The following is a 12,566-nucleotide window of genomic DNA, read 5'->3' on the forward strand; positions in this document are numbered from 1 at the left end:
TCTAAGTGATGTTTAATCACTCCAACATACATGCACACATCTTGGTACACACAAGGTCTAGGGCAGAGAAACTGGTATTTGGGAAATAATTCATGTTCTCATGGGATACATTCTCTGGTAGAAACCCTAATGTGCACAGGATCCTCCTGAAACGTAGACTACAATCCAGTGTATCAGGCGGGCCCCGAGATACCACACTACGCAAGCTCCTGGGCAGCACAGGTGCTGCCCCTAAGGCTGCCACCTGGAGAAGCCAGGCCTAGGCAGTTACTGAGCTCAGTGTGCCAACACAATTCCAGTGATCAGATGTGAACTAATGCTGGTTAAGTTTCTTTTCACCCACGTTATATAAATGAGACCATCAAGACCCAAAGTCATCCACCAGCAAACTGCTACTGGCTTAGAGAGGGAAGGGTAACCCTCTTACCAAAGCACTATCTCATTGAAACTTGACTTTCTGTCTTGAAAACTACCCTTGCCTCGCCTATCTCTCACATCTTCTCTTTTACTAATTTCCCGTTTCCTGTTCCACAATCCTGCCATAAAAAGCGGAGACGTGGGAATGACCTCTGAAACTCAATTTTGAGGACTATGTGGCTTATTTTTTGTCTTCTGTTGCTTTGATGTCTGGGGTCTACTTGACACTTCAGGGACTGCCCCTGCTGGTTACCCAACTCCTAGAGACAGTAAACCATTTGGCAGCTACAGTGCCTTGCAATGCAAGCCAACCAATGGAAGCTCAGAGACCAACTACCAACTATACTGGTTTCTCACCCTTTGGACTACTCTCCACTGGTCCCAAGGGACCAGTCCAGACAACTCACAACAGCCAGCCCTTGTGCCCCAGAGCCCACTGAAATTATTCAAACTAGCCACCCCTCTGTCTGCTCACCACTATCACCCACTTCTCCCTACAGTTACCCACATGGCTCTCCCTCCCTGTCTCTTCATCCCTGTGCTTTCCCATGTGGCCCCTCATGGATTAACATGCCTCTGCTTTAACTGTTATAACCATCTTTTCAGTTATGGCTGAGTCCTGATTTGTTGGCTTTACCATTCCTATACAAAATCCATATCTTAACAAATTCATCAGTCCAATCCCAGTGGACGTGTGGATTACCTGCAATTCCCTTTGTACCTCCCAAGCTTGGCCCTGCTCAGAGCTGCCCACACACATGCTCTGCAGCCTCCTTCTCAAGGTCTTTGTCCTGGATTAGCCCTGCTATCTTCCTGGGGATGGTGTCTGTGGTCCCCTGAAGTTTCAGGGTCTCTTACCTAATTCCCCGGCAGGTGCTGAGTGTGACGCTGGACTCTTCTGCTCTCCTCACAGTGCCGTGGTAAAAGCAGTGATCCTATCGAACAGAAAGGAAGTGGTCAAGCCAAATAGCACTGATAAGCAAGGCAAGGTTAATGTCTCACGAATGTGACAGATGATGGGTAGCTCTTTATCAGCCCTAACCCTGTAGCATCTTACAACCTGCATAAAACTTTCGCTTTGTTCAGTTCTTATAATAATCCAAGAGGTAGGGCAGAGCAGATGTCACCACGACTAGCGAACAGACAAAGACAGTAAGGCACATGGGAGCAGAGATCTGCCTGCTAGATTAGCGAACCCAGGGTTTTCAGATCTGACATGATGCCAACCCCAGGAAACACTGGCTTCTGAAAGAGCCTGTCTCTCACCAATGTTGCCTCTGTAACCCCCGTAATACGCTGAACAATGTCCCCCTGAAATTCATATGTCCTTCCAGAATATGACTTTATTTGTAAATAGGGTCTTTGATCACATCATTAAATTAGGATGAGGACAGAGTTGGAATGGGTTCTACATCCAGTGTCCTTCAGTCGTATAGGCTAAAAGGACCCAAGTGGCACAAAGAGAAGCCATGTGAAGATGGAGGCAAAGGCTGGAGACAGTAACACAAGCCAAGCAGCACTAAGGAGCTGTAAGAGTAAGGGACGACTCATCCCTGAAGGCCTTGCAGGGAGCATGGCCCTGATAACAGTTTGGTTTGGGACTTTTAGCCTCCAGAACGGAGGAATCAGTTTCTCTCGTTTTAACCTCCAAGTTCAAAGTGCTTTGCTACAGCAGTCCTGGGAAATGAACACACCCCATCACTTCCACAGCTCACACTGCTCCTCCTGAGTCCCTCCATGCCTGGAAACTCCTTCCTGGGTACCTGGGTCCATCAAGCCTGATACTGTTCTCTAGCCATCGTGCCTCACAGCTATCTGATACCCAAACCCAGTAGGGTCCCTCCATTGCTACAAACACCATTGAGCACCACTGTGTACAGGTCCTGAGTGAGACCCCAGAAACACAGTAATAAGCTAATGGAGACACAGCCCCAGCCTTTCAGACTTAGTCTTGTGAAAGCTGTTCTTTCACTTGGAAGCCAGAGACAAACAAAAGTTTGTAGTGCCAGCTGAGTTTTTGATCAATAGGAGAACCATGGTGGTCACAAGGTAAACAGGGTACTTCCAAGAGTATCATAGTGCTAAGCCACACAAAATGGCACAGACAAGACCAAAAGATGGTTAACAATAAGTGTGAATGTTTTTTTCCCCCCCAAGAGATCAGGATTGATGAGCTGGTCAGAACATGCAGAAGGTAAAACCGGGAGAGAGTCAGTTTCTTAAAAGGAGTGAAGATAGATATAACCTATTACAGATAGTTCAGCTCTCACTTCTTCCCAGCACCCTGAGCCTGAGCTGTGTGACAGAGCTTTTGAGGGACCCATCTCCTGACCATGCTGTCTGCAGTTCTTTCCTTGTGGGGGTGTGATCCAGGAGAAGAAAAACTCAGCTCAAGACATGAATATAACCTAATAATTACATTGAAGCATTTTGGTATAGCGAGGCCAGACCTAAATCCAGGCTCCCACATACACCAGCAGTGTAAGCAACTTCTCTCTGGACTTCTGAGTGCTCGGTCTGCAACCTCAGGGTGTATAAAAGAAGCTAGCTGGGCTGATCCTTGGCCCAGAGGCAGGCAGCAAGCATTAGTGGTCAGATTTTCATTAAATTCTCCTTCACTAAAGATAGAACGTGGCCTCAAAGGGCCCAGAAGCGCACCAAAGGACTGAACTCATGGCCTTCGCTGTGCCAATTTTACATCCTGCTCAGCTGAGCCATTCGGCCGCATCAGAAGACACAGGCAAAGCTGAAGCTCAACTTGGGCTCCTCTGGACCACAAGTGCCCTTTCATCTACCGATGATCCACTGACAAGCAGTGTGCTCTTTGACCATTCACTGCCGCCCAGCTAGAAGGAGGGACAGCACCAGCCTTCTCTTAACATCAAAGTCTCCTAGACTTTAAACAAGTCAGATTCTGACCCTCACAGGAGCGCAAAGGAAAACCACTGTGTTGGGAAGACATCCCCCAGCACCTAGGAAAGCAGGCGAGGTATGCACAATCCAACCTCTAGCCAAGAGTGCCTCTGCTTTCAAAGGCCAGCCTGCTGTGTGGCTTCTTTCTTGGTTCCTGGGCTCTAGGACCTGGAGGTGGATCATCAACAAGTTCTAAACCTGGTCCTTAGAACTCAACAGTGTGGCCACAGAATCCACACATAGGGCATTATCAATAAGAAGAGAGTCCAATTTTCCGAGGGACAGGGGCCAGACCTGCATAGGAAGGCAGGACTCATAGACAGTGGAATAACTTGAGAGCCAAGCGTTCAGAAATGTAGGTCAGCCACCGTTTCAAGTGCTGCTACCTTCACATGTGGAAAGAATCGAGTAGATGGCTATAAAGATGCCCTGAACCTCTTCATATCTTTGGATAATGGCTGCAGCACGCACAGCCCCTGTGCTCTCTGAAATGGTATGTTCTATGACTGTCACACGCTCTGTAATTTTCAGGGGACTTTCACGGGCACTGTCAAGTCACTGTTAGTAAATACAAGACCTAAGAGCTAGCCAGCTCTTACTATTTGACAACAGTAGAGAGCTTTTCCCTTAATTCTAACCATAGCCTGATGAGACAGATATTGTTATCCCCCCATTTTTGAAGGGGAAACTAAAAGTTAAAGAGGTTTATTGCTTCTTAACCTTTGTGTTAAGATCAAGGGTAAAGAGGTTTTAGTGACAAGGCAAAGTGGAAATTCAAATCCCAGCAGCTTGGCTGAGCTCCATCTTCTACCCTTCCCAGATGAGGCAGAATCAGCAATTGCATAGGATTTGGCTTGCCAAAGCTCTGCTACCCTCTAGCAACCAACGAAACAAGTTCTAGTCTGAGTCTTGCTGTCTCTGAACTTGGGCAAGTTACTTTTCCTCTTCTCCATTCTCTCATCTGTAAAATATGGAGTTAGAAATAATATTTAAAAATTCCCATCAAAATCAGTGATTCATTTTACCCTTCTATAGCACTGAGAGTCAGTTATCAGCATATCCAATTTTTGAGATGAAAAAAAAAAAAATAACAACAGTATGGTCCAAGGGTTGATTAAGGCCACACTGCTAGTTAAAGCCAAGTCCGTAAGTCTGGCTTCAGATCCCAATCCCCTAAGTCTTTCTGCTGGAATACATTCACAGTCCCATCCCCTAATGACCTGACCTAGATGAGGGCTGTAAACCGACAAGGCCTGGCTGATGAGTCTTGATAAGATTCCCAGAACCCCAGCTAAATTTGAAGGCAGAGTGCAGGCTTCAGCATTTGGGTCGAGAGCAGTCACGGGGTTTATTCCATTCCTATTTACCCTTGATTTATCCTTGATTTCTCATCTTGCAAATGAGAAGGCTGACTGGAAGCCCCCTGGGCCTGGGTGGGACTTTGCAAGAATCCATCTGTAGTAGATGGAAGAAAACAATAATCTAGCCTGTGGTTCAGCAAGGATGTTCTTCAGCCAGCAAGACCCATCAGGGAGAAGGGGGACTCGGGGGACCATGGAACGTCCCCTTCCAAAGCTCTTTTATGAAAAGGCTTTAACACATCTCTGCTTAATGCACTGCTTAGAGCACAAAGAACAAGTCAGGATCAGTCATGAAGTCATTGCATTCCGTTGCTCTCAGGCTGAGGGGGCCACCCCAGGGGGCTTTCATAGCAGGAAGCATGAGCTCACAGCAAACTTGTGCACTGAGACCCATTCTTGAGTTGTAGTGAAGTAAGAGAAGCCAAACCCAAACTATAACAGTTATGGGCTTTCTATGTCTGGCTCTTACCCAACCCCTGCTCCCATTCCTGTCCCTGGAGGCAGAGAACAGAGTCTGCAAAAGGGAGAAGATTTGACCAAGGGCCTCTGAGAAGGTATGGATCAGAGCTGGATAGTTTCCTGATATAGCCCAATCTGGCCACTGCAGTCACTGGCCATACCTCCAACTCCTTTCCCATCTATGAAGGTCTTGGGAGGAAGGTGCATTGACCTTCACACCTACATGTCCAGCAGCCCAACAGAGCCCCCGCCAGCCACCAAGCTAGACCGCTTAGATCAATCTGACCCACGTCCTTTCCCCTATCAGGGGAATCTGATAAACTACGCTACCCTGTTAGTGACTCATAGTGTCTGTTACTTCTTGTTAAACATTTGCACACCAGCAGGGATGTTTTAAAGAATGGGTCACATGGGACTCTGGTTCCATAGACACAGCTAGAGGAATCCTGAGCAAAGGGCCCTCTCTTGCTGTCCTCCCTTTTGCACATCAGATCTCCTGCCTCAGGAACCTGCCAGCCCTGCTCCCAAAGCAAATGCTCACTGTTGCTCCTGCTTTCTCCCTCTCCATCACATCTCACAAGCCCAGGCTCAGAACAATCACTCTTATCCAGGGCTTTTCCACAGGGGCACTACTGCCTAGACCGTGGCAGTAATAAATCTATTGCAAGGGTCAGTCCTGTACAACTGTACGATGTTCCTCAACATCCCTGGCCTCTGGCCACTAGATGCCAGCAGCATCCCCAATCATCCAGCATAACAACCAACATCCACAAATATTGCCAGTGCCTCCTGGGGTGGGGGTGGGGGGAGGAATCAGTCCTTTTGGTTGAGAACCACTGCTCTGAGCCTATGAATTATTATTTTTCTATGTAATCCTGGCTGGTCTGGAACTTGCTATGTAGACCAGGCTGACTTGAATCCACAGAGGTCTCCCTGCCTCTGTCTCCTTAGCACTGAGATTAAAGGAGTACACTGCCACATCCAGCTGAGCCTATGAATTGTTACAGAAATTACCACAGAAGAGCCAGCAGACCATGTGATGTATAGGACTTACTACCTTAAATGTCCCCCAGTGGGGTATGGTAAAGCAAATTAAGATGTAAGACCATTTTCTAAACAATGAATCTTTGATGATGTGCATAATATTCCTACTGAAAACCACCTCTGAAGGGGAGATGTCCAGTATGAAGACAGCGGCAAAATTTAAAAAGCTTGGTAACTTTACCACTGCATTAAAAAGGCAGAATATTAATATAAATTTGTATGTAGTGGTTAAAACTCTGTAAACCTTAAACATATTTTTTAAAGAACTAATGGACCATCTAATTGGGTGAGATGACAGGATGATGAGTAAATTATTTCTTTTAAAGTTTTGCTAATATATGTAAAATTAACATAACCCTAATAATATGTACTCTTCATGATGATTTGCACAGACTTTAATCAATGCAATTACCCTCAAACATTCCATCTGTTTGCTCCATCAATTTTGCCAGCAAAGGACAAAAGGCATCTAAGAAACAAACAGTAGGCTCGCACTTTGCGTCTCTTCTTGTGCCCTGGGTCGTCAGTCAGGGGAAGCAACCCCTTCAAAGAAGGGGTCATCTCCATCACACATTATACATCCACCATCCCTAGGAATGGTACCCAACCAGGGTAGCTACTGGATGGGCACCTGTTGACCAAAACTCACCTGGGATTTCAGCCTGGTGACTTGAGGGTTGCCACTTTCCGTGTAACAGGTTTCTGTGTAGGCTGGAGCAAAGAGGTGCCTGTAAACAACAAAGACAAACATTTGTATCTTCATTGAGGAATTCCATCTTCCTGATAATAATAGCAGCTAGTGATTTTAATTGAACTGGGAAGGACCCACCCCAAGTGGAAGAAACTGGGTGGCCATAAGGGGCTAAGGAACAAAAAGAAAACTAAGAGGAAGTTTGTCATTGATTTTATCGTCACAGACCATCATTCTGATGAGATGGAGTTCACAGTACTAAAGCAATTATCTTGATTTGTTTTTCCGGGTCCTGCGAAAGGGCACATGCAGACACATACACACAGTATCTCAGGGTCTGGAGACCCTGCTGTGAGTTTTTAAAATTTATTATTTTTATTTTAAGTGTATGAGCATATTGCCTGCACGTGTATAAATGCGCATGTGTTGTGCGATGTCTGCAGAGATCAGAAGAGCATGTCGGATCCCCTGGAACTGGAGTTACTAATGGTTGTTAGCCATCATGTGGGTGCTGGGACTCAAACTCAGGACCTCTGCAAGAGCAGCTGGTGCTCTTGACCACTGAGCCACCTCTCCAGCTCCCCTACTGTGAATTTTGACTGATCTTCCCGACATTGCATGCACTAACTCTTAGTATCAGCACATCATGTTTTCTTTATGAGAGTAGCCTCTCTGTTGCATATTTTCCTGGGTTTGTCAATCAAAGGGTCCCATCTGGCCCTGGCCAAGGGGTGGCCTATGTTTTAAACAAAGCCATAGAGTGGTGGTGCAAGGACTGAACGGATGAAAGCAATGGGCTATGTTGTTACTGGAGCTGCCCCGTCTGTCCTTTCTTAGACCTTGTGGGTCAGGTCTCCTGAGACCTGGTGGTTCTGTATATTAGCCATTCTAACCAATTCCCTTTTTTCTAAACTTAATACATTGTTTTCTCTTTTGTCATAGACCCTTGGAAGCTAGCATTAAGGATCCCTCGCCAAAGGCCAGGAGACAGCAAACAAGGTTCCCGAAATTTCTCCGCGTCAAATGAAAAACAAAAGAAACAAATGGATGTTTCAACTAACAGAATCGATCCATGGTCATGGAAAAGGATTCCTAATGGAAGAAAACATCAGAAACCGGAGTCTGACTGAAGAAAATATATAACGGAAAAGCCTAAAAAGGAATTAGCTAATAACAGTGACTTTCAGAAACATATGTATTTTTAAAAGTCAATTTTAATGGAAAATTGATCGATGTAGCGAGTGCATGTGCTGAACACGGAGTAGTGAGCAGCTTTGTCTATGGGACTAACTCAGCAGGGCAATGTTCACAAGTTACACACTTCTACAGCTATTTTTGAAACAATTATCAGATATTTATTTTGAAAGCACAAATCCTAATTCACAACTGGTTTGGTTTTTTGTTTGTTTGTTTGTTTTTGGTCTTTTTGAGTCAGGGTCTCTCTGTAGGCCCAGCTGTCCTGGAACTCACTACATTAGACCAGGCTGGCCTTGAACTCACAGAGATCCGCCTGCCTCTGCCTTCTGAGTGCTGGGATTAAAGGCGTGCGCCACCACGCCCGGCTCACAACTGTTTTTTAAAAGAAAATGCAGGCTGAGGCCAGCACAGACAGCCAAGGAATCTGGAGACAAGCTTTGGAAGAGGTGACACTTGTGCAGAGAGGAAGGAACATGGTAGAGGCCTGGGACTCCAGATTCGGATTCCTCCCACCTCAGAGTGCAGTCAGAAAGCAAAAGCCTCAAAAATTAACATTCAGTCTTGACAAGAAGGCAGGAAACCCAAGAGGGAAATGTAAAACCACAAAAACACAAAATCCTTCGGGCCCAGAGGAGCATGGAAACAGGATCAACTGCTGACTTGCCAGAATCTGACTCCCAAGACTATTTTTCTCCTTAGCCAGTCCAGGGGTTCAGGGAGGAGTCATTTCTAGGTCTGAAGGCATGCAATAGTAAGTCCCATGAGGGGTAGAAGCCCACAGGTTTTTTTGCTCTTGTCTCTCAGCACTTACAGTTTATTAAATGGAATAATTAGTTAATTGTGGAAGAAACAAACGAGTAGTTTATCTTCCCAGGAGCTTGTCACATGATCTGGGATCTGAAAGTCAGAGGTTTTGAGTCCAGCTCTGAGCTTTATTCTCAATGGCCATGAGCTGGCTACTTTCTCTCTCCAGATCTCAATTTCCTTTCCCACAGGAATGATGGTAATATTCCTCCTTGATGTCTTAAGAATCAGACAACATGGGCTGGAGAGATGGCTCAGCACTTAAAAGCATTGGCTGCTCTTGCAGAGAACCTGGGTTTGACTCCCAGCACCCACAAGTTGGCTAACAACCATCCATAGCTCCAATTCCAGGGCTTCTAAAGCCCTCTTCCGGCCTCCTCGCACATTGTGCAGTACAGGTGCACTGACCATACATGCACTCATACACATAAAATAATAAATAAAATATATTTAAGAATCAGACAACATGATAATACATGCAGCAGGCTGAACACCATGCATGGCACAAAGTGGAACTGGGTAAAAGTTAATGATTATCATTATTACTTTTAGTTTATTCTAATTTTTGGAGACAAGGTAGCCCAGGCTGGCCATGAACTTACTATGTAGCCTAGGATGACCTTGAACTTCTGATCCTCCTGTTTCTACCTCCTAAATGTTGAGATTCTAGGCTACAGATGTAAGACACCATGCCCAGTTTTACGGGGCACTGAGGGCTGAACCCAGTACTTCATACATGCTACAAGCACTCTACCAACTGACCTACATGCCTAGTTCCTCATTACTGCTTTTAACGTGGCTTCTGATGGAAGAACACAGAAAAATAGACGGAATTCATCTGTTTTTCTCTCTAGCTCTCCACTATTAATTCACCCCATATAGCACTTAAGAGATGAAAAGCAATTAGCTTATTCCTGCAGTCCATTTCCTGGGTGGCTTTTACAGACTGCATAATGCACAGCTGGTCAGGGATTCAGAGTTTAATGGTCCATCCCTGGTGCCAGTGGGGAAATGTAAATTTTCCCAAAGGAAATACACTCAGGATAAATACATTCTCAGCTTCTGAGTCTAAGCAGGAGGGGGGGGAAAGCCACTTATCCAGTGACAGTAAGACGGGCTGACAGGGCAATCCCAACTGAGCCTTCAAGGTATCCTTATGCTTAGCAATTCTCAAGCACATATCTTCAGAAGTTAAGAATGTCTGCAGCTTCTTATTCTGGGGATGTGCCCCCATCATCATGGGCCTCTTTAAGCCTCACCATTGAAAAGAACCTTAGAAATCAAGTAGATTTCTCACTAGATTACTTACTCCCTGAAAGCATAGACCGCGATTGTGTTTAAAGGCTTTTCCTAGCTCACAGCTCCTCCCAAACAAGCAGTATGTGTTTATTGTGAATAAGCCAATGAATGAGTGAATGCACTTCCTACCTAGTGTAGGAACCTGCCGGTGGGGGTGGGGGGTGTCATTCAGCACAGGAACCTTCCAGAGACAGGAATCTCCTGAGACTCCACTCCCATTCTGACTTTATGACTCAGTAAAAACCACCACCTGAATTTAAAATGATCTCTCTGCAACTGGCTTCATTCTGTCCACAGACTCTAAATCTAGAGGCTATACCATCTGCTCTCTTTGCTTCCCAACCACCTTTTCAAAGCAACATTTACTTCAAAACGAAAAATAGGGGGTGGGAAGATGGCCCAGTCAGTATAGTGCTTCCGTGCAAGGATGAGGGCCTGGGTTTAGACTCCCAGCACCTAAGTAAAAAAGCCAGGCATGACACCGGGTGCCTGTAATCCTCATGCTGGGGAGCCAGAAGCAGGAGGATTCCTGGGGCTTGCTGGCCAGCCAGTCTAAGCAGAATCAATGACCCTGTTTCAAAAACTAAGGTGGAGAGCAATACATGAAGCCACCGACGATGACCTCTGGCCTCCACATGAACAGGTACACATGCATACACCGCACACAAAATGCACATTGCTAGGTTGCACCCCAGACCGACTGAATCAAAAAGAAACTGAGTCTGAAACCCAGCCTTTTTTTTTTTTATAACAACTTTCCAGATACTTCTGGTGCAGATGCATATTTAGAACCAATGCCTTAAACCACAACTTTCTGAACAAACTTCAGAAATGTCTATATATGTCTGACTATACAGGTCCTTCCACCTTCCTGCCTCCACCACATCCGGGATTGTTGCAAGCTTAGGAAACCTAGAGCATTTACCATCCACCTGTTTAAGTGCTAGGTCAAAGCATTCTGTCGTTTAACCTTCACAGCACATCTGAGGTAGGAACCTCCTGCTTTCTGCGTTTTGTAGGAGGATCTCTAAGTGACCACGACATTGTTGGAGCTGGATTTCAATCCCATGTCCCTAAGGGGCATGTACAGGGTCTCCCTGTAGCCCCAGCTGGCCTGGAACTCACTATGTAGAACAGGCTGGCCTTGAACTCACAGAAATCTGTCTGCCTCTGCCTCCTGAGTGCTGGGATTAAAGGCATGCACCACCACACCCAGTGAGCCACATTTTTAAGGTAGTTTGTTGCTCCATCTTTCTGAGATGGAGGCATAAATCCAAATCATGGCTCTGAACCATGGATCAGAGTAGTGATACTGGCTGGTGAAGATAGCAGCCTTGCGGTTATATATCCCGTCACACTGAAGGTGACCATGAGTGCTTGGATGTGGATGTCTGTGGAGGAGAGCCATAGGGTAAGCTAAGCCTAGGACAGGAACAAGAGTGGATAAGCAGGAGCCTCAGGGCCACGTCTGTCCAAATAACCCTTTCTCTAAATGGGCCGTGGATGCTGGCCAGGAAGGTGCTTCCTTCTACAAACACCATCTGTACAGTTTTACCAACAGGGGGTAAAACAATACTTTCAAGGGCTCCCCACTACCCCCAAGATAAGGCTAAAGTTGCTTAGATGCTCAGGCGGGACCCTGGCATTGAGTTCAGGACAAATGCTATGGTCATCTTCCCAGAGAGGCCACATGGACACTGAGTGACCAGCTGTCCCTTCTCTGTCCACATCCGTGCTCTCATCTCCCTGACAAGCGCCTGGCTCAGTGTGGAGGCAGGAAGCCATCTCTTACCACTGGAGTACATTAGGAGTTTCAGGAAAGGACTTGGGAGTGATGTACATCCAGGAAGAGAGGAGGCCCATCCGAGATTCCTACCCCACCCCCAACCCCTCCCCCAGCTGGCTTTGACAGAAAAACCATTTCTGCTGTCTCCTGTCACCTCGATCCTGTTCACTCTGCACTACGGAACCCACAGGCGGACAGAGATTAAGAGAAGTTTCTCCACTGTGTCACAGCATCCTGGTGGCAATGGCAGCTCTAAACTTGGGCAAAATCCAGGTCACTGAGACCCCAAAGTCAGTCCTTGAGGAAAACTTGAATCTTGGGGCTGCAGAGATGGGTCAGTGTTTAAGAGCACTTGTTGTTCTTGCAGAGGACCTGGGTTCGGTTTCCAGCACCTATATGACAGCTCACAACCACCTGTAACTCCAGTTTCAAAGGATCCAATGCCCTCTTCTGAGTAAAGGGCTCAGATATTCCCTTCCTAAGGCTCAGAGCTTTCAAACCCACCACCATGTCTTTAAGAACTATTTACTGCCAGATTAATTTCAAATGTATCTCCTGTCTGGAGGGAGGAGCAGAGAGACTAAAATAAATCTAC

The 12,566-nt window shown here is 46.1% G+C and overlaps 1 protein-coding gene across 1 annotated transcript in view; it reads right to left on the reverse strand.

The window, feature by feature from the left end:
* The window catches only part of Adam19 (ADAM metallopeptidase domain 19), an 87,323-nt gene that overhangs the window by 44,231 nt on the left and 30,526 nt on the right, over positions 1 to 12,566 (reverse strand). The window contains exons 4-5 of the mRNA XM_008847388.3: positions 6,844 to 6,922; positions 1,276 to 1,352 (exon numbers count right to left, since the gene is read on the reverse strand). Coding sequence (XP_008845610.1) covers positions 1,276 to 1,352; positions 6,844 to 6,922 — 156 coding nt within the window. The remainder of the gene's footprint in view (positions 1 to 1,275; positions 1,353 to 6,843; positions 6,923 to 12,566) is intronic.

The sequence above is a fragment of the Nannospalax galili genome, unplaced genomic scaffold (genome assembly GCF_000622305.1).
Source record: "Nannospalax galili isolate Female #2095 unplaced genomic scaffold, S.galili_v1.0 scaffold983, whole genome shotgun sequence".
In the NCBI taxonomy this organism is placed as follows: domain Eukaryota; kingdom Metazoa; phylum Chordata; class Mammalia; order Rodentia; family Spalacidae; genus Nannospalax; species Nannospalax galili.